Source organism: Panthera onca, chromosome B1, assembly GCF_046562875.1.
Source record: "Panthera onca isolate mPanOnc1 chromosome B1, mPanOnc1 haplotype 2, whole genome shotgun sequence".
Classification (NCBI taxonomy): domain Eukaryota; kingdom Metazoa; phylum Chordata; class Mammalia; order Carnivora; family Felidae; genus Panthera; species Panthera onca.
The window spans coordinates 169,080,800-169,102,698 of NC_138342.1; the positions used below are offsets into that span (position 1 = coordinate 169,080,800).

A 21,899-nucleotide genomic window follows, 5' to 3' on the forward strand; every position below is an offset into this window, starting at 1 on the left:
GACAAGGGGCAAGAGCCTGGGTGCTCTTGTCAACCCCCTTATGGGTGGGGCAGTGCCAGCCCAGACTCCCCAACTCAGCTTGGGCCAGGGCCGTGTTGAAACAAGAGGTTAACTATCTGCAGCCCAAGAGTGGCGGTAAGACTACAGCAGGGGGCCAAGTGCACCTGGAGGCCAGAGGCAGGAAGGGGGACCAGGACATGAAAGGGCCACAGGCTGAGAGGGGCTGAAGAGGCAGGGAGAGGGGGAGCCGTCTAAGGTCCAAAAGAAGGTGGGGCAGTGCAGAGGCAGGAAAGAGGAGGCCAGGAATTCAGGACCACACGCACCTGGCAACTGGGAGGCAATGGAGGAGACCCTCGAGCAGGCAAGGTGGACTGAGAAGCCGGAGAGTAAGCCCTGGGCACAAACCGAGTGGGACTAGTACCGGGGCCAAGCAGAGGTATGTTCTTGCAAGGGGGCTGGCCTAGGTTGTCTCATCTCCCTACTGGGTGCCCAGCATGGAGCCCAGCACATCTGTGCCCTAAGTCAATTGCAGCAGAAGTCCAGCCTTGATCCTACCTGGGCATACTAGTGGATAATAGGAGGTTGAGGGCTATGGGCAGGCCAGAGCTTAGGGGGCCCTAGGGCCAGGCCCCCCATGCAGAGGGAGGCAGTGTCGAAGAAGGCAGACGTCTCAGTGATTGTCAGAGGGACAGATCAGGCTCTGAGGGAAGCCCAGCCCACACCCAAGGCTCTAGTCTCAGGATCACATGTATGCTTGGCCAGAAATGCCCCAGAACTTGGAATTCTCTTTACCCCTTCCCCTCTGGCCTCAGGATGTCTTGGAACCCGTATAACTGCAGCAGCAGCGATTTGGCAAATGTGTGTGTTGTAGAGACCCTGGCATTTTCAAGGTTCTGTGATGGGCACAAGGAGGTACAGTGCACAAAGATGAAAGCATAGGCCATCCCTGCCCTCAAGGAGCTTATACTCACTTAGTGCCTTTGTTCTTTTACCAGCAAACATTCACTGGGGCCTCTTACATGTCAGGCCCTGTGCTGGGCACTGTGGGGTGACTGTTGGAGTCGGCATATTAACAAATGAGTACGAGGTGCTCTTAGTCCCACCCTGGGGAAGTGGGGGGAAGCTTCACGGAGGAAGTGATGCTGGAGCTCACAAGTCAGAGAATAAGTGGGCCTTCACTGAGCCACACACATACGACGACATTTCACTTTGGCTTAACCACCACTTATTCCAGGCTGGATACAAAAGTGAATAAGTTGCAAGTCTGTTCTTTATGAAGTCACAATGAATTGGGGGAGAAAATAGGATGTGCTCAAGGCAAAAACAGAGAGGTTCGTGTAAGAATAGCTATGGTGTGGTCTGGATGACCAGTCAACTCTAAGGAGGCAGGGGGGCGTGCTCACAGAGGGCTTCCTGGGATAGGTGGTGTCTGAGTGAGGTTCACAGGGCACATAGGAGGAGGACAGAGAGTTGAGTAGAGGGGGAAGATCATGTCAGGGGGAACAGCATGGAGGTATGAGGCAGTCCGGTTGGATGAGGTGGGGATTACAAAGCAAATCAGGTTTAAGGGAGGCCAGCTGGGGACTGGCACACCCACGCAGCCCACTGTGAGCCCAAGACTGGTGAGCCAGCCAGAGATCAGGAGCTTTAGTAGCTTGAAGAGGAGTTGGCAAGTCAGGGAAGGCTTCTGGGAGAAAGCAGGTCTCTAAGGAAGGCTATGGGGGGCCAGGAAAGAACGACTGTTCAGAGGGCAGGAGAGTCATACAGCTGGAGCAAAGGCCTGGAGGCTGATGTGGATGCACAGATGAACTTGAGTGCTCTGGAGTCAGAAAAGGCAGGAGCTGCAGAGCAGCCAGGCTAGCAAAGAGGCTGGCGGGGAGGGGGGTGGAGGTGGAGATCTTGGGCCTGAGAAAGTGTCACCATTTCAGCCTAGGGGCCCAAAAGACCCTGCTCCCCACTCAAAGCGCATCCTAGGAATGAGGGCAGGTGAAGCTCCAGCTCCCATGAAAGCTCCCTCAACACCCTTTAACTTCAGGCCTTCCCCTTCCTCGGAGTTTTTGTGTCATTTGCCGGTTCACCACACATTCCTGTTTGCTTCCCCCAGTTCGGGAGTGTGGATCCTGCCATTCCACGTCTACCGCAGCAACTTCTGGGCAAGCTTGCCTCAGGAAACAGGGACACCACCCACAGGCAGCCATGACTGGGGACAAGTTGCTTCACTTCTCCAAGTCTCTGTTTTTTCATCTGTGAAATGGATCTAACCCCTCCCTTCAGGCTCGTCAGGAGGATTCAAGGAGATCATCCCTATAAAATGGCCAGCACAAGGACAGGCACACAACTACACACACAGCTACATGTTTGCTACACGCTTACCTCCTTCTTCTTGCCTCATTTACTTTAGTCCTGCACAGTGGTTAAGCGGACTGACTCTGGAGCCAGACTGCCTGGTTCAAAGCCTAATTCTGCCACTTATTAGCTGTGTAACCTCAGGCAAATCACTTGCCCTCTCAGTGCCTTGTTTTCCTATTTGTAAAATGGATGTCATAATAATAGTACCTACCTCAGGAGATTGTCATGAAGATCAAGTGAATGTGTTAGGGGCTTAGAGCAGCACCTGCTGGGGAGTCACATTCTAGGTGCTAGCCATTCCTAGACTGCATTCTGAGTATTTGGAAACACGCCTGGTACCCGATAGATGCTCAACAGACTTTCTGAATGAAGAAATGAAGAAATGAGGCAACACCATGATGCAAGGGAATGCCTACATAGGAAGTCATTGAACACCAATACGTGAGGAGCTAAACCACCCCGACCGATTAAGTGCCTTCCCCAAATAAAACCTGGATAATCCCCACACCAAGAGTTAATCCACACTCCTCAGGTCACTCCGGGTTACCACACCATTTCCCTTCTTCCCACCCACCTCTTTGCTTAATCAAAAGTGGGAAGGAAGAACAGGCATGGGGTGGGCAAGGGGAGCAGCCCTGGGACACCGTAGTGAGACCAGTACCTAGGAGCAGGAGCAAGAGAGGGCAAAGCCAGCACTGACTGCCCCAGGGATTAGAGGAGGGGATGGAGTAGAGCGAGCTCTGGCAAAAAGCCTGGGTCTCAGGACAGGGGAGACTCCGTGAAGGGGGCAGACAGGACCAATGACCACAAACAACAGGAAGGAACAGCAGAAAGAGCCATTGGAGGCCAGGCCAGAATTCTGCATCGTCTCTCCAGCCAGCTAGCCAGCCAGCCAGCCAGCCAGCCAGCGGCCAGGCCCCTGTAGGGCAGGGCTCTGGCCAGCCTCCCAACCCCGCCCTCCTTGACCTGGAAGCTAGGGGCAGCCCAGACCTTGGCAACTGCTGCCCTCTCACGGCCACTCCAAAGAGGTGCAATGTTCTCTGCATTATCCTGGGTGTTTACAGGAACTCAATGTCCCCAGAGCTGCCTAGAGACCACCTCAGGCCCATGGAGGAAGTTGGCCTCCCCTGGCCTTGTCTGTTTACAGCTCCAGCTAGTCCCCATGGGATTATTGTGCTGCCCAAGCTCCCTCCACACCTCTGTTCCCACTGGCTTCTACTTCTCATCAAGATCTAACCCCATCTCCTGATTGCAGTCTTCTTAGACTCTGACCCCTCTTAGGGCTGTTCACCTACTCCCTCTGTCCCCCATCTATGTTCTCAGAGGTCTCCAAGAATTTCCTGTGACAGTACTTGACCCATTACAACTATATGTCAATGGCTACCTCCCCCATTAGACTGGGCCCCTCTGGCAGTCTGTCTGTCCCTTGAGCCTCCATCCTAGGCCTGGACTGGCCTGTAGAAGGCTGTTTAATAATATGTGCTATGAGGACCAGGAGTACAAACCAGGACAAACAGACCACTTTTATGTATTTATTTACCAAAACTTGCATAAACCTGACCTCATTCACCAACATAAAACATACAACCAGGACACACACACACACACACACACACACACACACACACACACAGGCCTTGGAGGAGACTGTCAAGTACTTTGAAGGATAGAAAGGAATGAACACAGCTGGGTGGACTTTTGGTTTCATTTGCAGAGGTTTGAGAAGGGCGCTGGTCCCACACACCGGGAAGGTAGAAGGATGAGAAAGACAATAAATAGAATCCTGGGCCCAGCCTGCTTTGGTACATTACAGGTATAGTCCTGTGCATGGCCTGGGCAGCACCCAGCCCTTAGCCAGCAGCAGGAGCCAAGGGGGCAGAGCCTGAGCAGCTGGTGCAGGTAGGTCAGACATGCAGCCAGAGGTCCCCTCCAAATAGCACCTGGTGCTCCACAAGGCAAGAGGTAAGACTGAGCCAGGCTCTGAAGACCCTAGCTGTTCATGTCTGAGGAAATGGTCTTTTTCCTTGTCCGAACCTTCAGTGAGCGCGAGGTGCCCTGCGGGGAGAGGGCAGGCACAACCTGAGAGGTGTAGGCTAAGTACCTGGACAGCCCACCTCCCTTGTGCCTTCCTTGCCACTGACCTCCCGCATGGGTGGCTTCCTCTTGACCACACGCAGGCTCTGGCTGCGGCTCAGGGGCTTCTCTCGGGGCCGGGCAGGTGGCTGGGAGACTGCCTCTGTATCTGACCAACACTCATCCTCAGTGTCGCTGTCCTGCAGGCCCCCTGCCCTATACCCTGTGTAGAGGAGAGGGAGGCCAGGGAGGCAAAGCTGGGCATTTCCATAGTCTGAAGGCCCAGGGCCAAGATAGACCTTCTTCTAACCCTTAGGGAAGCCACAGTTTGCATGGAAGAGGCATTCCTTCCGGAACAGCTCTGGATCTCTCTGTCCACTTACCGATGGGCGGCCTGCGGCGAGGTACCTGGTCCTCCAGGTAGAGGGGATCCTGGTAGGCAGGGGCAGGGGCATCAGGGATGGAGCGCAGGTCCTGCATGGAGAAGCTCCGCAGCCTTCCAGCCAGTGCACCCTGACTCTGCAAATGATGGGGAACCACTGTATCACCTGGAGGAATGGGGCAGGGGATCCTAGTAGGAAGGGGTCTGAGTCGGGGCAGCTACTCAGGAAAATCAAGGGCTGACTGGTGGGTAATCACTGGGGCATAGGCCTCAGAACTAAAAGCAACCCAGTGACCTTCTAGCCCCGTGCCTTTGTGGCACCAACAGGAAACAGGCCCAGAGAGCAGGAGCAACCACTCAGTCACTGTCCCAGCCAAGGAAGTCAACTTCCCGCTCCACACTCCTGCCAACACCCCACCTGTCACCTCTCATCCTGTTCCCTGGCATGGTCAGCTGCTCTCTCTCAGCTCCCTGATAGAGAGCTGGACTCGCCCAAAAGGCACGAGGTTGGGAGGACTGCTGGAGGGCTGGGGCCCAAGGTACCTTGGTGGCAGCCTGTACAGCAGCTGAAGCAGCAATGTTGAGGCCCCGTTTCCCAAAGCTGAGCATCGTCTCATAGCTGCGCTCCTTGGCCTGCACGATGCAGGTGTCAATCTCCTGTAGGGGCCGGGAAGGGGAGAGAGCTCAGGTGGACACCTGAAGACTGAAGTCACTCCTCCTCTGCAGCCCCAGAGAATCCAGTGCGTGCCATGCCTCCCTGCCCACCCCTGCCTACAGTGCACTAGCAACCACACCAAGAGCAGACATTCCCATGCTTCAGTGAATGACCATGCTCAGCCTCCTCCCACCATCCCCAACACAACTTCCAGCTGGTGTTTCACACCTTCAAATGCTCATTCACTTGTGCCCCCATTTGATTATCACAGAAGAGGAAGAAGGCTAGGTTCTATCAAGGTCCCACAGCTGAAGGGCAGCAGGACTCAGATTAGAACTCAGGTTTCACCCAGCGTCCTGAACCCCGAGTCCAAGGCTCTTTCCTTCACACCCACCCCTATGTTTCCCTCCCTGGCTCCCCCCAAGGTACCTTCTCATGACGGGATAAGGATGGGTGGACAAACTTTCGGTAAAGCAGGCTGGCCCCTTTGGTGTAAGGTGAGAGCAGCCATAGCACAAAGGCCATCTTGATCTCATAGTAGAAAGGGAACCTGTCAGAGCACAGTGGGAGTAAGGTCAGCCAGGGAGCTGGGCCAAGAGTGGGCCATCATCTCCCCACAGCCCACAGACCCCCTGCATGCATACCAGGAAATAAAGATGTCTGTGAAGGTTTCCACTGCCATGAACAGTGCAAAGACTATCCAGTACATCATCCACCGCACCTGGGGGTGGGGGGGGGGGGGTGGGTGTCAGAGGTCAACAGCTGAGCCTGCAGAGCCAACTCCCCTGTCCCAGGCTGACCCAGAGATTCCAGAGAGCCTGTCCTACTGCATTCTCCTGGCACCTGGCTGGCCCTAGAGAGGTGCCTCTGAGAAACTGCCACTCATTCCTGTACCCACCCCCAAGAAGCTTCACCCACAAGATTCTGCACAGGCACCCCCATAGCCTGCCCTCCAACCACACCCACTCTACACGCACCTGCTTATGCTCCTGGAGGAAGGGGAGGCGAGGTCAGACCGTCCCCACCTTGCCAAGGCCTACCATATCCCCCAAGGTTGACTGTCATCCCATCCAACCTGAACCAAGCTCTCCTGCCCACAGCCACACTCACATATTCACGTATGTTCTTGGTCTTCACAGCCTTGTAGGAAGCATAAGCTGGGTACAGCATCCCAAACACCAGCCTAGAAAACAGAGGGGGAGTATGAGGGGCATCATGCCCTCCCCCCGCCCCCCCCACACCAGGTGGCCACTTCCCTGAAAGGTGTGAAGTAGCAAGGGCCTACCCTGTTCTTCTTGCTTGGCTTGCACAACCTGTGCCTGAGTCAGTGCCCTGGAGGCCACCTCCCCACCCTGCTGTTTACAAACAGTCCAAGCCTGCCCAAGCCTGCACCAGTGGCCTATGAGTGCATTATTGAGCGGGAGCACACACAGCAGGTAGGTGGGAAGCAGGCTTCTGAGCTGGTGAGAGGGCCAGGCTGTCCCCTCCCATGGACACGCAATCAGGGCCACCAGACCTGGCACTGCCAGGCTGCAGACAGGGATCTTGGAGCCAGGTGCTGGAGTACTGAAAGGTAGGACAGAGTGGGAAGGCTGAGGCCAGGGTGGTGAGTCATGTGACTGCTCAGAAAGGAAGCAGGCACCTGAAATCTCCGCCCACAACGTGCCACAACACCTCGTTTGACAAGGGGCTGCAGGCTGGTGTGAGGTCCTCTGTCCCACACTCCTGTCTGCAGTGTATGTGACTGCGGGGGGGCGGGGGAGAGGGCGGTCGCCATGAGCCAAGAAGACTTTGGGGGTAGAGTACAAGCACGGGTGCCCGATGCCACGCGGTAGGCCCGAAGGTCCGTTAACCCTTGCGGGCACTAAAAGCCCCTTTCCCACCAGATGTTCCCATCTTCCACCTCAAGGGCGGCCTGGCACCTGGAGGTAGAGGGGGTATGAAAGCGGCCATACTCACACCACCAGGCGACAGATCATCCAGGACACCATCCCGCAGCCTCAGGACGAAGGGAGAACCCCTACAAGATGCCTAGAGGGACGCTCACGCAGGGCTGGGATGGGGTAATCAGCGGAAGGGCGAGAACCAGAGGGGCGCTCCGGCTGCCCCTTGGCAGAGGCGGAGCCGGCCGCCCCCTAAATCTGCAGTGCGGGGAGCCTGAAGAATGGGGAGACCCGTGGGCTGAGGCGAGGAGGCCGGGGCTCGGAGAAACCGACCAGGGAGCCGGTAAGGGCGGGCGCGCTCTGCTGCCTCGCCGCGCTGCCGGAGCAGTTACGGCTCCCACCCGCACTTCCTGCTGCGGAGAACCAGCTGTTCGACTCTCCCCGCGGCGCTGCTGCGTCCCAGGCAGCGGGTTGCGGTCAAGGCCTTCGTTCGTTCGGGTCCCCGAGGTCTCAGTGCGCTGGGCCACCGGCTCCGGCCTCGGGGCGGAGTTTGCAACTCACTTGAAAGTTGCACGGAACTGGGTTCTGCCCAACCCCAGGTCTCCGGCGCTCGGCGCAGGCGCAGTGCGGCCCCGGAGGGGGCGGGACGAGGTCAGGGAGGCCAGGGGCCTGCCCCTTAAAGGGGCGATGCACCTCCTACTTGTGGATGGGGTCCGTAGGTTGAGTAGCAGCCCTGATTGCAAAGATTAGAGGGTGGGAAACAGCGACAAAAAGGTGGGGAGGAGGAAAAGAAGGAAATTTGGATTCCAGAGTTTTCTCAGAAAACCGGCTTCCTCCTTTTGCCTTGTCTTTCCTTTCTGTAAAATGAGAAAGGGCATGGGATGGATGCAGGACCCCGCTTCCAGGCTCACGCACACTCAGAAGGAGGCTAGGCCTGGACAAATCCAGGTCTTGCACCACTGGGCCAGGAGATGCGTGAGTGCCTCAAAGACGCTGAGTTGACCTAGAGCGAAAGCGGGAGGAAGTAGGGAGAGGGGATCTGAGGGGCTCAACATCCCCATGAGATTCACCCTGAAGAGTGGGCTTCAGGAGTTGATGTCTCTCAGAGTTACCTCTCCAGAGCCCACATATCTGGGTGGGCTGACCATGATGATTTAAGAGATTCTCCGCAGAGCCCTGAGCAGCTGTACTCTCCATGCCTTCTTCACCAGAAATTTGAAATTCCACCTATTCCTGGGAGTCAAGAACACAAATATCCCTAAGAGCTTAATCATATCAACAATTGCCACTTTGTAGCAAGTTTTTGTTTGCAGGGTCTTGACCTTTACAAAGATCCCTTTTTTACCATTTAGGAAATACATTCCCTCTGGGATGAAAAGTAACTTCACCTGGTGGTATTTATTGCTGGATGATAATGCTTGGCTTATCAAGTCTTCTGAGCTCCAACCTGGAAGGGGAGAGGGAACTCAGAAGTTCCTCTGGGGGGAGGTGCATATGGGGAAGAAGGTGGGAGCTCAAAAGAGAAGGCAAAAGTTGTTGCCTCTAGAACTTTGTATATTGGATTGCACTCCTTGTACCTCTTTTGCCTAGCACTCCATTCCTCCCTCGGGCAATGGGGACCTTGCCTCCCCCACCTAGACCCTGTGCCACCTCCCCTCTGCTTCATAGGGCTGATGTGAAGGAGACAGCAGAGTTCCCCAGATCCATGGAGGTGGGCAACTTTGGCAGTTATTACTTTTTATTGGAGCTATAGTTAACACCCACCACCTATGGAAAGGATGGAATAGGTAATGACTGGGACCAGGGAAAGGAGGCTTCCTGGGAATAAATAAACTCGTGGTAATTATGTTCTTTTAATTACTATCATCAATTTTATTGGTGTTGCTGGGTGTGAGAGCTAGCAGTGAAACTGACCCACAGGAGAAACTCCCCTGAGGCCTGCTCTTCCCATCTAACCACCCCCTCACCTTGGGCCTTGCTCCCACCCTATGTTGGAAGAATAAGAGACACCACAGGCTAGGATCCCACCATCTATCTCTAGGCACAGACATTGTGATCGAGGTGAAAGTTGAGGTTCATCAAGGAGACACATCCTTGTGTCCTTGGAGCAGAAGGATGTGACTGACTTAATAGGGGGCCAGCTTAGAAGGAACAAGGAGGTTGCGGAAGAGGGAAGGGACACCCATTCCTCTGGAGGAAAGGGTACTAGGCTGACTGTGTGCATGTGTGCCTTGGGTCCTTTGGTACCTGCTACAGAACCACCTCCTTCCCAGCTGCCTTCCAGAGTCACCTGACCTGACCTCAGCATCTACCCCTACTTGCTGGCAAAGACCTCCCCTGTACCTATTTGAAGGCTACCCAGCTGGGAAGATCTCTCACATGGAGACTCCTGGTCCTGATGACTGTGCTTAGGAAATCTAAGGGACATCAGAGGTTTGCTCCTGAGAGCAGGACTCAGCATGGAGGGGCGTGTGGCTGGCAGCTGAGAGGTATCATCCTTCTTGGCTTTGGCAGAGTGAGTGGACTCTGCCTCTCACGGCCTTTGGTCATGAGATGTTGACACAGTCACCCAGCTACACTGGGTTGCTGAGCAACTCTCTGGACACACAGATGAACCCCCAGGGCAGGTGACCAGGCAGGCATTCGGGGAGAGAAGAAAGCTGGGCATTCGGGGAGAGAAGTGTCTCCCACCCCTAGAAGGAGTCCTGGGGGGAAGTGACAGAATGATGTTTATCTTCCTACTGGGCAACAGAGTGCCAACGTGTCTGAGAGACTCAACCCACTTTCCCTGGCAACTTCTCCCTGGCACAATATGAGGGTCCATTGCCCATTTGAAAAAGCAGAACAGGAATTCCCAGGACAGTATGGCTGTGGGGCCTGAGGGGCACCTGCTAAGCCAAGAACACATGAATGTGGTTTGAAGAGGTGGAAACCCAGACATGTCACCTATGAGACTCCACTTTGAGGACTCTTCAGGGGCAGGCTTGGCTGGGCATCTGAGGCTACAGGTGAGACATAAGGCACAGGGGCTCTGAGACTGACGGCTAAGGAACCCTCAGCCACAGACGGCAGTTCTCCCCAAAGATCAACCTTCTCTCCCACCAAGCACTCTTCTCTGAGCCACTTCTGTATCTCATATGGTCCTAAAGACCAATACAAATCATAATTCTGTGACAGACACACTATTCCAAGGGTCTTTCATATATTAATGTATTGTATATTTAATGCATTTACATTTCACACTAACCCTGTCAGGTATGTATCTCGATTATCCACCTTTCATAGATGAGAAAACTGAGATACAAATAGGCTAAGTAACAGGGTTGAGGCCACCCCTGCTAGTAAGTGGCAGAATCAAGAACTGACAGTGTACGTTTTATTATCTACTTTACAGAAGGAGAAACCAAAGGCCAGGGAAATCAGTCAACTTGCTTGAAATCTCACACATAGGGCAAGGGCTGGCAGCAATGGGGGAAGGGGAGAGGAGAGGAGAGGGACTGCTGAGCTTGTCTTTGGCTATGTTGGTTGGAGTTGACCTAACAGAGGGACAGACTCCAATCTCAGTGGGCCCCAAGACTGTGATCTCCAGGAAGAAACAGCTGGGTCATGAGTCACCCACAGGTGGTAGAGACTAGTTACACTTTCTCTGCACCTGAGTATCATCACCATGAACTCCTGACTCCAGGACCAGCTGACCTTGGGGTGCCCACTCGCTCCTCTGAGGAAAGAGAACATGGAAGAAGGGAGTCTGAACGCTAATGCTGCCCCCCCCCCACCTCCGTGAATAGCAGGGACAGAGAGCACAGCCCTGGCTCTGTTCTCAGTGAAACAGCTACCACCAAAGCCACTGGACACCTGAGAGCCAGCAATGGGGTAGGAAATTTTTATTTGCAGCAGTGAGTCGTAACATTGCCCCCAAGTGCCCCTGGGCATCTTGCCACCAGTACGCCCTCACACAGCTTGGGCACAGGGAGGTTTCCCCACCCTGTGCCTTCTCCACTGGCCTCCAGCTCAGAACTACCTATTCCCAGCATACAGCAGAGGGCAGCAGAAGCTTGACTCCCAGGTGCTACTCCCACAGGACCCTCACCCCCTCCACCACTCAGCTTGCTTTAGAAGGCAATGCACCTGGGGCCTGTCTCTGTGGACTAGAGAGGTCCCAGGATCCCCCAAGATGCTCTCTATCCCTGCTCTACTCTTGGCACCCACCCAGTTGGCTCATGTTTGCAGAGTCCCTGGCTCGGCCAGCTCTTGGACCCACCTAAAGGAGCCTACACAGCTCAAGGTCCAGTCCCAAAGGTGGGGCTGAACGACAGGGTGGTCTGAGGCTTCGGCAGCTATAGTAAAGAAAAGCTGGAAGGCTTTTATCTGGGTGGTCTCCTGTCCACAGGTGAGCAGCATTCAGGATCAGAGCAGGAAACTCCAGTAAGAACAGAGAGCCCTAAGAAGAAGTCAGGGTCTGGGGCGCCTGGGTGGCTCAGTCGGTTAAGCGTCCGACTTCAACTCAGGTCACGATCTCGCGGTCCGTGAGTTCGAGCCCCGCGTCGGGCTCTGGGCTGACGGCTCAGAGCCTGGAACCTGCTTCCGATTCTGTGTCTCCCTCTCTCTCAGCCCCTCCCCCGTTCATGCTCTGCCTCTCTCTGTCTCAAAAATAAATAAACGTTTAAAAAAAAAAAAAAAAAAGAAGTCAGGGTCTGCTGTTGTTATTGCTTTGGGCAGAGGGGCTTTGCCCCCAGGAGATCAAGCTGGTGTCCAGAGGCTGGCACCACCATTCCCATCCTTATCAGCTACAGGGTGGGCACACCAGGGATGAGCAGAGGAGGGTGGGTACTGTGTGTCTTCTCCAAGAAGAGAGGCAAGGTGATGAAAGAGAGCCTCTTTAGGCAGCACTGAACCTGCATGTGTGCACACAGAAATGGGAGTGTCAGCAGGTGTGTGTGCGTGTGTCCACGTGTGCATGCAGAAGTACAGCATGGGTGAGTGAGCCCAGCAGTGTGAAGGATGTGGCTGTGGGCTGCAGGGCAGAGCACAAGTAGGTAAACAGACACCTGGAGCACCAACAGGAGAAACTGGGGAGTAGGAAGAATAAGCTGAAAAACAAGAGGGGTGGCCCTGCCCTTCCTTCCCGTACTCCTTCCCTGGGGCCGGAGCACGGGGAAAGCAGCAGACCAAGGGGGGGCCTTCAGGTAGGGTGTGGGGCAGACAAGTGTCCACATATGAGAGGGCACAGGGTTGCTGGGTTGCCTGGTGCATATACAAGTCTTCATGCTGATTACAACTATGACAAGTGGCTCTCCTGGGCCAGTCCACAGTGTGGCCCATGCTCATGGGGGGTGCGGAGGGTGTATGTGAGGGCATGTACACAGGTTGGCTACATGTGTCTTCACATGGGCACACATGCTGCTCACACAGAGACTTCTGTTCAGCCTCGAGTGGCTGCCCGAGGAACACAGAGGCCTCGGCACCCCTCTAGGCACTGAGATCCACCACTATGTGTCGGTACACGAGCGTCTGTCCCTTGAAGCTAGGGGCCAGGAGCAGCTGAGCATCCCCAGCAGGCATGTAGCAGAAGGCCCGAGGGGCCTGCACAGCCAGCTCCTGGAACCGCACAAACTTTTGGCGCCCCTCATCCCACTGGTAGATCTGCGTGAAGGAGAAGTCGCTGCCCAGCGCCAGGTAGCGGCGGCCACCCACGAGGAAGGGCTGCATGGCCAGCGAGCCCCTGGAGGGCAGGGCCTGCACTTCGGAGAAACGGGTGCCCTCCCAGCGCAGGATCTTGGAGTCACCGATGTAGCGGCTGAGACACAGGTAGCTGTCGCGCCCAGCACGGAAGTGTTTCACAGCCTGGGCATCAGGCACCTGGGTCACCTCACCCTGGGCCACAAACTGCTTCTGGGTGCGGCTCCACTGATAGATGACAGGTGCCTGGGAGCTACTAGACACAATCAACCGTGGCTTGCCCTCGCCATCTACAAACTCCAGGTCAGTGTCACGGTGCCAGGCATGCAGGGCCTGGTGGGAGTAGAAGCCATTCTGGTGCCAGCGGTAGAGGCTGGTGGCACCCGCCTTGGAGCTGTCGGCCACGGCAAAGTACCAGTCGCCGTCAATGCGGAAAGCCTCCAGGTCGTTGGGCTTGCGCACACGCTGTGGGTCGATATCCTGCAGCTTGGTGAAGCGTGTGGTGTTGGGGTCCCAGTGGTAAATGTAAGATCCACCGAACAGCTGGGCCACAACCACATACAGCTGGCTGTCTACCACCATTGGCTTGCAGTGCACTGCAGAGGGGGCTGCCAGGGTGGAGGGAAGCAGGGTGGAGGCAGTGTCAGGCAGCCGCGGGCCCCCAGCCCACGCCATGCCCTCGGCAAAGGGGGTCAGTTCCCTCCAGCCCTGGGCCAGAACTAAGGCTCTCCCCTAGAGCATCCCTCCCCCTGATGCCCACCCACTTTTCACAGCTAATAATCTGTCTCAGCATCATGCTCCCTCCGCCCTTGCTCCCAGAGTTTAAATATAAGCTGACACTAAGCACAAAATAGGTATCCCTAGCTATTGACCCGTTGTTTATCCATAATGTCATTATTGAACTTTTATTGGGTGAAGTCACTGTGCTAAGTGTGAACACAGTTCCTCAATTAATCACTCCGAAGTGGAATCTATTATTTTGCCCAGAAGCAGGCTCAGAGTCTAAGTGACTTGTCCAAAGCTACCTGACTGGCCAGATGCCAGGAACGGGAAGGAGGAAGAGTCTGTGCCTATCCACAGCCTGGTGATAGAGCCAAGGTATACAAAATGACAGCTTGATGTTTGGATAGTTGTGTATGAAAATGCATTCTCCTAAGAACTCCTACTTTTGAAAGGGCCTTAATGTATGAGGACGTCCACACAAATGTATTTGTCAACAACCAGACAGATCTGACCCCTTCTCAGGCACCCAAAGCACATGGGGCCACACTCTTTACCTATCTTGGTGTCCCCAGTCATCTCCTCTCCACCCCTCCCCTCTCCTTCTCCCCTCCCCTCCCCTCCCTTCTCCTTTCCTCTCCTCTCTTCCTTCCCAGTGCTGCTTCACCCATCCTCCTCCCCCCCTCCTCTCTCCCCAAGAAAGCTCATGCTGAGCCCCAGGCTCTGGCAGTCACCCCCGAATCCCTTCCACAGCCTTGGTGCACCTGTGTAGATACTGATGATTCCCCCAGCACCCAAGCTGCAGCTCAGACCCTCCCTGCCCACACACCCAAAAGCACCTCAAACTCTAGCTGGCCATTACTGAGCAGATATGTGCCCCCAAACCTGGTCCTCTTCTCCCTCTGTGTTCTCAGCTTCAGTTTGTGGCTTCACCCAGTCCCCCCCACCAGAAACCTAAAGCTATCCCCAACACCTCCCTGTCTCTCACTCACCCACAACTAATTAGTCCTGAGTCCTGTCAATCCTCCCTTCTGCTTTCTAATATAGTTTGTGTAGGATTGCTGTTATTTTCTTTCCATAAATGTGTTATAGAATTTATCAGGGAGACCATCTGGCCCTGGAGTCTCCTTTTCGGGGAAGTTTTTGTTTTGTTTTGCTTTTGTTTTAATAAGGACTTTAAGTTCTTTTAGAGATACAGGGCAATTTAAATTTTCTGTTTCATCTTGTGTCAGTTCGCTCCTCCTTTCTAAATCTATCTCTCCACCCCACTACTATTGCCCCAGTCCAGGTTCCAGCAGATCCCTCTAATAGTGTGCCCACATGACTTGGCCCATGCCAAGCCACTCTCCATGCCGCATACAGAGAGAGTGTTCTAAAATACAGGTTGGATTGGTTCACACACTCTGCTCAAAACCTGTCCATGACCTGGTCCTCATGTCTTTTGGGTTTCATCTGCCTCTCTCCACTTTGAACCATATGGTGCAGTCAAATGAGCTGCTTATGGTTTACACATGTACACATTCATACACTAAGCTGTTGCACTCCTTCTTGAATTTGCTCATGTTGTTCTCTCTGCCAGAATATACTTTCTGCATTTTTTCTCTGAGCTAGGTATCCCTCAGCCTTCTAGATTCAGCTCAAATTCAGTGGATCCCAAACTGAGCTCACTAGCCACTCCCATCTCCTCCTTGGTTTACAGGCCCCACCCAGTTACTTAAGCCAGGCTCTTAGGCATCACCTCTGACTTGTCCTTCACCCTCACCTTCAAGACTCAGCTCAGGTGTCTGCTCCACTAGGAAGCCTTCCTTGATTGTCCAGGGTACAGCTCTCCTTTGCGGTCCCAGAGCATCATGTACATATCTCCCTCCTCACACCCATCTATTACATGAATGTTATCTGTGTATATGTTGGCCTCTCCCCCAAAGACTGGAAAGTTATTATGGGCAGAGACCATGTCTCATCTATCTCTCTACCTATAGGAACCCACTGGAGAGGAACAATGAAGCCCATCCCCACCCCAACCCCTTAAAGTGGGGCCAGCACAGCCAGACTGGGGCAGGTACCTGGTATTCTATCATAATCTCGAAGCTGCCGTTCAACATAGTCCCACTTGAGGACGGTGCAAGCGCTGGCACCTGGCTGGGCCAGAGCCAAATAGAGGTCACTGGAGTAAAGGAAGGGCTCGGCTGATACTGCTGGGAAGGGCAGGGTCTGGTACAGCACAAAATCTGCAGGGTCAAGAAGTGAGGGGTGGGGTGAAGAAGGGTAAGAGCTTGTTGGGTGATAAGGTTGCTGGATTGCAAGGCCAATGTTGGGGGTGGTTCTGGCAGTGCCTGTGGGGCTGCCCTGGGGAGGTCTGCTGGGGGCATCTCCTACCTGTGGTGATGCAGTCGAACTCCCGCAGCGGCAAATCCTGCACCTTGTGCTCTTGGAAGCGGGGCGGGCTGGCACAATAGATGGGAGCCACCGTGGTGTTGGTATGCACCAGCCACTCCACCAACCACTTCACTTTGCAGTCACAGTTGAGTGAGTTGCCCCGCAGGTCCCTGGATCATGAGGGTGACGGAGGGAATATAGAAAGGAACAGGCTCCCAGCTGTCCTGCCCACCCAGGCTCTCTAGGTTTTTAGAAGTAGGTATAATCAAGGCCACTGCTGGCTTTTCACATGGCATCTTTGCACAGATTAGAGAAAGGTTCCCCTGGGGGTAGGTACACCCCTGTGGAGACATGCTTGGCCAGCGGAGTGGGAGCTGAGTTTTAGTCCCTACTTGCCTCCTAGGTCAGGGGCCTTTTGCAGTGTAGAACCTGCACAACTATGTTACATCTCAGTTCCTCCAGACCTTCCACAATCCTGGGTTGGTTTTCTTCTTGTGTAAGTACTGATTGATTGTGGCTATGATCTAGGACTTCAGTGAAGGTTCAAATCAAACATAGATTTAAAAAGCACGTGTTTGGGGGCACGTGGATGGCTCAGTGGGTTAAGCACCTGACTCTTGGTTTCGGCTCAGGTCGTGGTCTCATGGTTCATGGGATTGAGACCCACTGACATCATGGAACCTACTTGGGATTTTCTCTCTCCCTCTCTCTCTGCCCCTCCCCCCCTCAAAATAAATAAATAAACTTAAAAAAAGAACATATACACATGGTGTCTCGTGTGCATGAACACAGCCTTCCGGGAGGCATCTCCAAACCCAAGCCCTCCCAGCCTCTCAAGACCTTATGATCTTCCCAATTCTGGCTCCCACACCGCTCCCTCCAGGGATGCGCCCCTCTGTGGCATTGTTAAAAGAAGTAGGGCTCGGCCTTACAAGTCACTCAGGATGTCCAAGGGCCGAAAGATGTCTCTAGGCAGTGTCTGCAGATTATTGTTGGCCAGCGATCTGCAAGAGAGACCCTGAGTCACCTGAAGATTGTGGCTAAGGCCATAGGCCACAGGAGATGAAGGGCTTTGGTCTGGTGTGCTTATGTACATGATGTACTCACAGGTGTGTCAAAGACTTGAGTCCTCTGAAGGTAAACTTGGATAGTGCCCAGATGTCATTGTTCTCAATGAAGCTGGAGAAAATGAGAACTTGTCTTAGATGCCACTCAGCATCCCAGACCCCAACCAGCTATTTCCCTCTGCTCCATCTAGATTCCTGCCCATGGTCCTAAGCCAGGCTTCCATTCTGATTCTGGAGACATTAAGCCTGTGGTGACAGGGCATCCAGGCAGGATGGTTTAGGCAGAGGGATGGATGAAATGACCCTCTGCTCGGGTCCTGCGGTCAGAGGATCCAAGGGCTCTCCACTCCCTCCATCTTCCCCCCGCCTTCCTCATTTACCCTCCCCTCTCAGTCCACCCAGGTCCCAGCTCCCTCCTCCCTTCTAGTTCCCATTTCCCGGTTCCTTGCCACACACAGGTACTGCAGGTGCGACAGTCCCGTGAAGGCATTGTCTCCAATCAGAGTAAACTTGTTGGAGTTGAGTAACCTGGAGAGACAGAGGGAGAATTAGAGCTTCCAAGCCTGTGCCCGCTGTGCCAGCCCCCAGCCTGTTGCCTCCCCCTGGGGATTCCTCACAGACTGGCTGTCCTGCCACCCCACCTTGGGACCCCAGCCCCAGCCGGGAGCCCCAGAGAAGCCCAGCAGCAAGACTAGCCAGGAGCCTGTTCTAGTCCCAGAATCTTCTTCAAGGGTAGAAACAGCCAGGGGCAGATCTCTCCGGTCAAGCTGGGTCCTTCCCCACTGCATCATTCCTGTCTCCATCACCACTCTCTGCCTCCTACCCTCACCCGTAGCTCACTCTGTCCCTTTCAGACTGGTGGTGAGTTTGAGGATAACCCACAGTGAAAAGGAGTTGGGGTAACTCACAAACACCCTTTCCTGCAATTGACTCTCCAAACAGAAACATTCCCTATTACAATTCCACACCCTCTCCTCCCTCCCTTTCAACCCCCAACTCTTCCTTCAAATCCTGGTGTCAGCGGTCTCTATGATGACCCTTCTCCCTGCAGTGTCCATCCTATGGCACCAGCCCAAGTTACTGACCCCAGTTCTTTTGGGTCTCCAGAGGAGGCAAGTCCATTCCTAATTGGGCCCTAAATATCCACTCTTGGCTTTTGCATGCAACCCCCACCTTCTTTCTCCCCACTGCAGCTCCCTTCACCCTTCCTGACTCTATGCTGCTGCACCTTTTGTGGCTATCCCATCCAGTAAAAGTAAGGGACACCTGCATCTTAATCTCCAATGGCTATCTTCATTTGCTCTCCTCCCCCCAGTCCAGGGTCTGCCCCCTTCCACTGCCCCACCCCCTACCAGCCCTTCCTCAAGGCCCTGTCCATACAGGAACTGCAGCAGTGGCAGGTGGGAAAACGCTCCATCCTGGATCTCCGAGAAGGCAGCATTCACCAGCGTCCTGCAGGGGACACCTGAGTCAGTACTGTGGGGACTTTGCAGGGACTGGGGGGGTGGGGGTGGGAGGGGCGGGGTTCACAAGGTGAACAGGGCAATTATTCTGTGCACACTTGCCCTGGAAACCACTCACTTCACCAGCCTGGGCCACCCACCTAGGGCTATCTTTCTCTTCTCCTCATAAACTCATTGCCTTCGGTCTCACTATCCTCCCCTACTGCCTCCCTCAGCACCAGTGGCCCCAGGCTTAGCTTCCCCTTCAGCCAAAAGAAGGTTCCATCACCCACACCCTCAAGATCATCCAAACACCCACAGTGTGCTGGGTGCTGTGGAGGGATGGGGCACTGGGATGGCGGTGGGGATTAGCACCCTGCTTTCAAGGACCACACAGCTCATCTAGTCCCTGAGGCCACTTAACTGCAAGTGACGGGCTGGCTGGCCCAGTGCCAGAGTGGATGGGAGACCAGTGGCAGGCGTCTGTCCCCAGACAGGGCACTGTGTGGGTATATCCCACTTCTATCCCTCCCCCTGATTCCACCCTCCCTCCCTCCACAAAAAGCCTTTCTGCCCTTGGTGTGACATCACAGGCAGGAGCCCACATGCTCTTGTAAACAACCCCTCCCCCATGTTCAGAGCCCTGCACACAGTAGGTCTCATTGATGCTGCCGGTGGTGATGATTCATTCTTGGCCATAAACTCCTGTTTTCCCCAGCCATGGCTGCTGAGCCTGCATGACTACAGAACTCCCTACCTGGAGGATGCCTTGAATCTCCAGTCCTGAGGACCCCTGGAGTATTCCTGCTCCCCACGCTTTGTAGACTGGGAGCAAGGGTTTTCCCATCCACTCCCAGAGAGGCTCTTGCCTTCCTCCCTCTCTCTGCTCCCCCACCTCAGAAGCCAGGGCACTCACAGAGAGATGACCTCGGAGGGCAGGTTCCTGGGCACTGCCTTGGAGTCCACGCAGAAGGCGGTGTCCCTGGTGCAGGAGCAGCTAGGCGGGCAGGGGGGCGTCTTGGGGGGCCTCTTGGCACTGACTTGCAGCATCAGGCAGAAGCCGAGCGTGGACAGCGCCAGCAGCCGGAGCCCGGAGCCCCGCCTGGCCCGCAGCCCCGCCATGCTGACTGCAAGCAAGCTCTCCCTCGGGTCACCGGCCGCAGACCCCGCCCCGCGGCTCTCCGCCACCCAGCGCGGGCTGGCACCTCCCGGCCACCGCCGCCAGCAGCCGCTGCCGCAGCTAGGGGCCCGGCTGCCCGCTGCGGAGAGCCGAGTCCTCCAGCCCTCGGCCGCGGGCTCCGTCCCCTCCCCTGCTCGTTCTCGCGAGCCGGCTGGGAGAGCTGCGCGGGCCCGGAGCCGAGCGAGGGCTGACCGGCGGGGGCGGGCGCGGACTGCGGCGGGGGCGCGCGCAAGGCCGAGGGGGGCGGGGAGCGGGGGTGGGGGGACGGCGCGGGGAGTCCCGGGGTGGGAGTAGCCAAAGAAAGAAGTGGTTGCGGCTCTGGCTGCTGTATGCACTACCAGCGGTCTCTGGGGCCATCTGCTTGTGTGTCTGGCACCCAGAGGGTCTGTCGTGAGCGCAGGTGTGCGAGGTATACATGTGCATCCTATGATGGCATGACTGTGCACGCGTACACACCTGCCTCTGCACGGGAACGGGCACAAACTCCCTGCTGCGGGCATTTCTGCATTGTGGGTCCACGTGCTCTGTGTGCCTGTATATCTGTCCTGGCCCTTAGGGGACACATCCTCTAAACAAGAGTTCATGGGTGTGTCATAAGCGCCATGTATGTGCATCTGTGTTCTTTTGTTTCCAAGAGCCAGTGAACAGAATGTGCCTGTGTGTCTCTGTGGGAAAAGGGAAATGTTTGTCACTGAGTTGGACTGGGAGTGTGTGGAATTCTGGAACATATCTCACTACCCAACCACAGACTATTGAAGCTGGGAAGAGCTTTGGATGTTTTCCAGTCCATCTCTTTGTCACAAATGAGGAAACTGAGGCCCAAACTTGGAGGAAAGCAGCCAAGCTTTCCACAGTAGATGTCACATCCACTGTGTGGTGTGCCCTCTAGGCATGTAATCCTTCCAACCTTTTGAGGATGATAGTAAGCCCCCTTTTACAGATAAGAGGAGTGAGGCTGATAGTACCTGAAGAAAGCGACAGAACCAGGATTTCAACCCACAGTGCCCAATGCCAAAGTTCACAGTCATACTTCTACACCAGGAGTCTTCAAAGTGTGGTCCAGGGAGTCCAGGGGGCCTTGAGAACCTTCCAGGGAGTCGCTGAGGTCAAAACAATTGTCCTAATAATGTTAGAACATAATTTTACCTTTTCACTTTCATGCTTTCACAAAAGTATCCTGGAATTTTCCAAAGGCTACACAATATATCTTCTATTAAGCCAGAAATTAGGGGTGCCTGGGTGGCTCAGTCGATTGAGCATTCAACTTTAGCTCAGGTCATTATCTCACATCTCATGAGTTTGAGTCCCATGTTGGGCTCTGTGCTGACAGCTCAGAGCCTGGAATCTGTTTCAGATTCTGTGTTTCCCTCTCTCTCTGCCCCGCCCCTGCTTGTTCTCTGTCTCACTCTCGTTCAAAAATAATAAACACTAAAAAAAATTTTTTAAGCCAGAAATTAAAGAGATTTACAGAGGGGCGCCTGGGTGGCTCAGTCGGTTAAGCGTCTGACTTCAGCTCAGGTCATGATCTCGTGGTCTGTGGGTTCGAGCCCCGCGTTGGCTCTGTGCTGACAGCTCAGAGCCTGGAGCCTGTTTCAGATTCTGTGTCTCCCTCTTTCTCTGACCCTCCCCTGTTCATGCTCTCTCTCTCTCTCTGTCTCAAAGATAAATAAACATTAAAAAAAAATAAAGAGATTTACAGAAATCCAAGGCAACGACATTCTTGCTACTAATTTCTTTTGCTTTGTAAAATAAATTTATTTAAAAATTATGTTATTTATGTTAAAACATAGAATGAGTTTATCGCAATTTTCATTAATTAACTAACATTTAAAAATAACATAAACAAAAGCTCTTTGGGGCCCTCAGTATTTTTTAAGAATTTTAAGGGGTCCAGGGCATCTAGGTGGCTCAGTTGGTTAAGTGTCTGACTTTTGATTGCAACTCAGGTCATGATCTGCATAGGGCTCTGCACTGTCAGGATCTTGCTTAGGATTCTGTCTCCCTCTCTCTCTGCCCCTCCCCAGCTCACACACACGCTTTCACTCTCTCTCTCTCTCTCTCTCTCTCAAAAATCAAATAAACTTTAAAAAAAA

At 54.3% G+C, this 21,899-nt stretch overlaps 2 protein-coding genes across 3 annotated transcripts; both read right to left on the bottom strand.

Moving 5' to 3' along the window:
• Positions 1-4,231: 4,231 nt before the first annotated feature.
• On the bottom strand, positions 4,232-7,957 carry REEP4 (receptor accessory protein 4). Its single transcript, XM_060653330.3, has 8 exons — positions 7,419-7,957; positions 6,570-6,642; positions 6,104-6,180; positions 5,889-6,009; positions 5,348-5,461; positions 4,806-4,941; positions 4,491-4,645; positions 4,232-4,404 (listed from the first exon to the last, which is right to left on the bottom strand). The coding sequence occupies exons 1-8, from the start codon at positions 7,448-7,450 to the stop codon at positions 4,339-4,341; spliced, it is 774 nt and encodes a 257-aa protein (XP_060509313.1). The 5' UTR covers positions 7,451-7,957; the 3' UTR covers positions 4,232-4,338.
• Positions 7,958-10,696: 2,739 nt separating this feature from the next.
• Positions 10,697-20,032, bottom strand: LGI3 (leucine rich repeat LGI family member 3). Of its 2 annotated transcripts, XM_060653325.3 has the most exons (8): positions 19,543-20,027; positions 18,565-18,636; positions 17,641-17,712; positions 17,225-17,296; positions 17,050-17,121; positions 16,118-16,287; positions 15,805-15,969; positions 10,697-13,629 (listed from the first exon to the last, which is right to left on the bottom strand). In XM_060653325.3, exons 1-8 carry the CDS (start codon positions 19,746-19,748, stop codon positions 12,812-12,814), a joined length of 1,647 nt encoding a protein of 548 aa, XP_060509308.1. In that variant the 5' UTR covers positions 19,749-20,027; the 3' UTR covers positions 10,697-12,811. The 2 variants fall into 2 exon arrangements, with proteins under 2 accessions (XP_060509308.1, XP_060509309.1); XM_060653326.3 differs by lacking the exon at positions 15,805-15,969 and having other exon boundaries at positions 19,543-20,032.
• Positions 20,033-21,899: the final 1,867 nt, after the last annotated feature.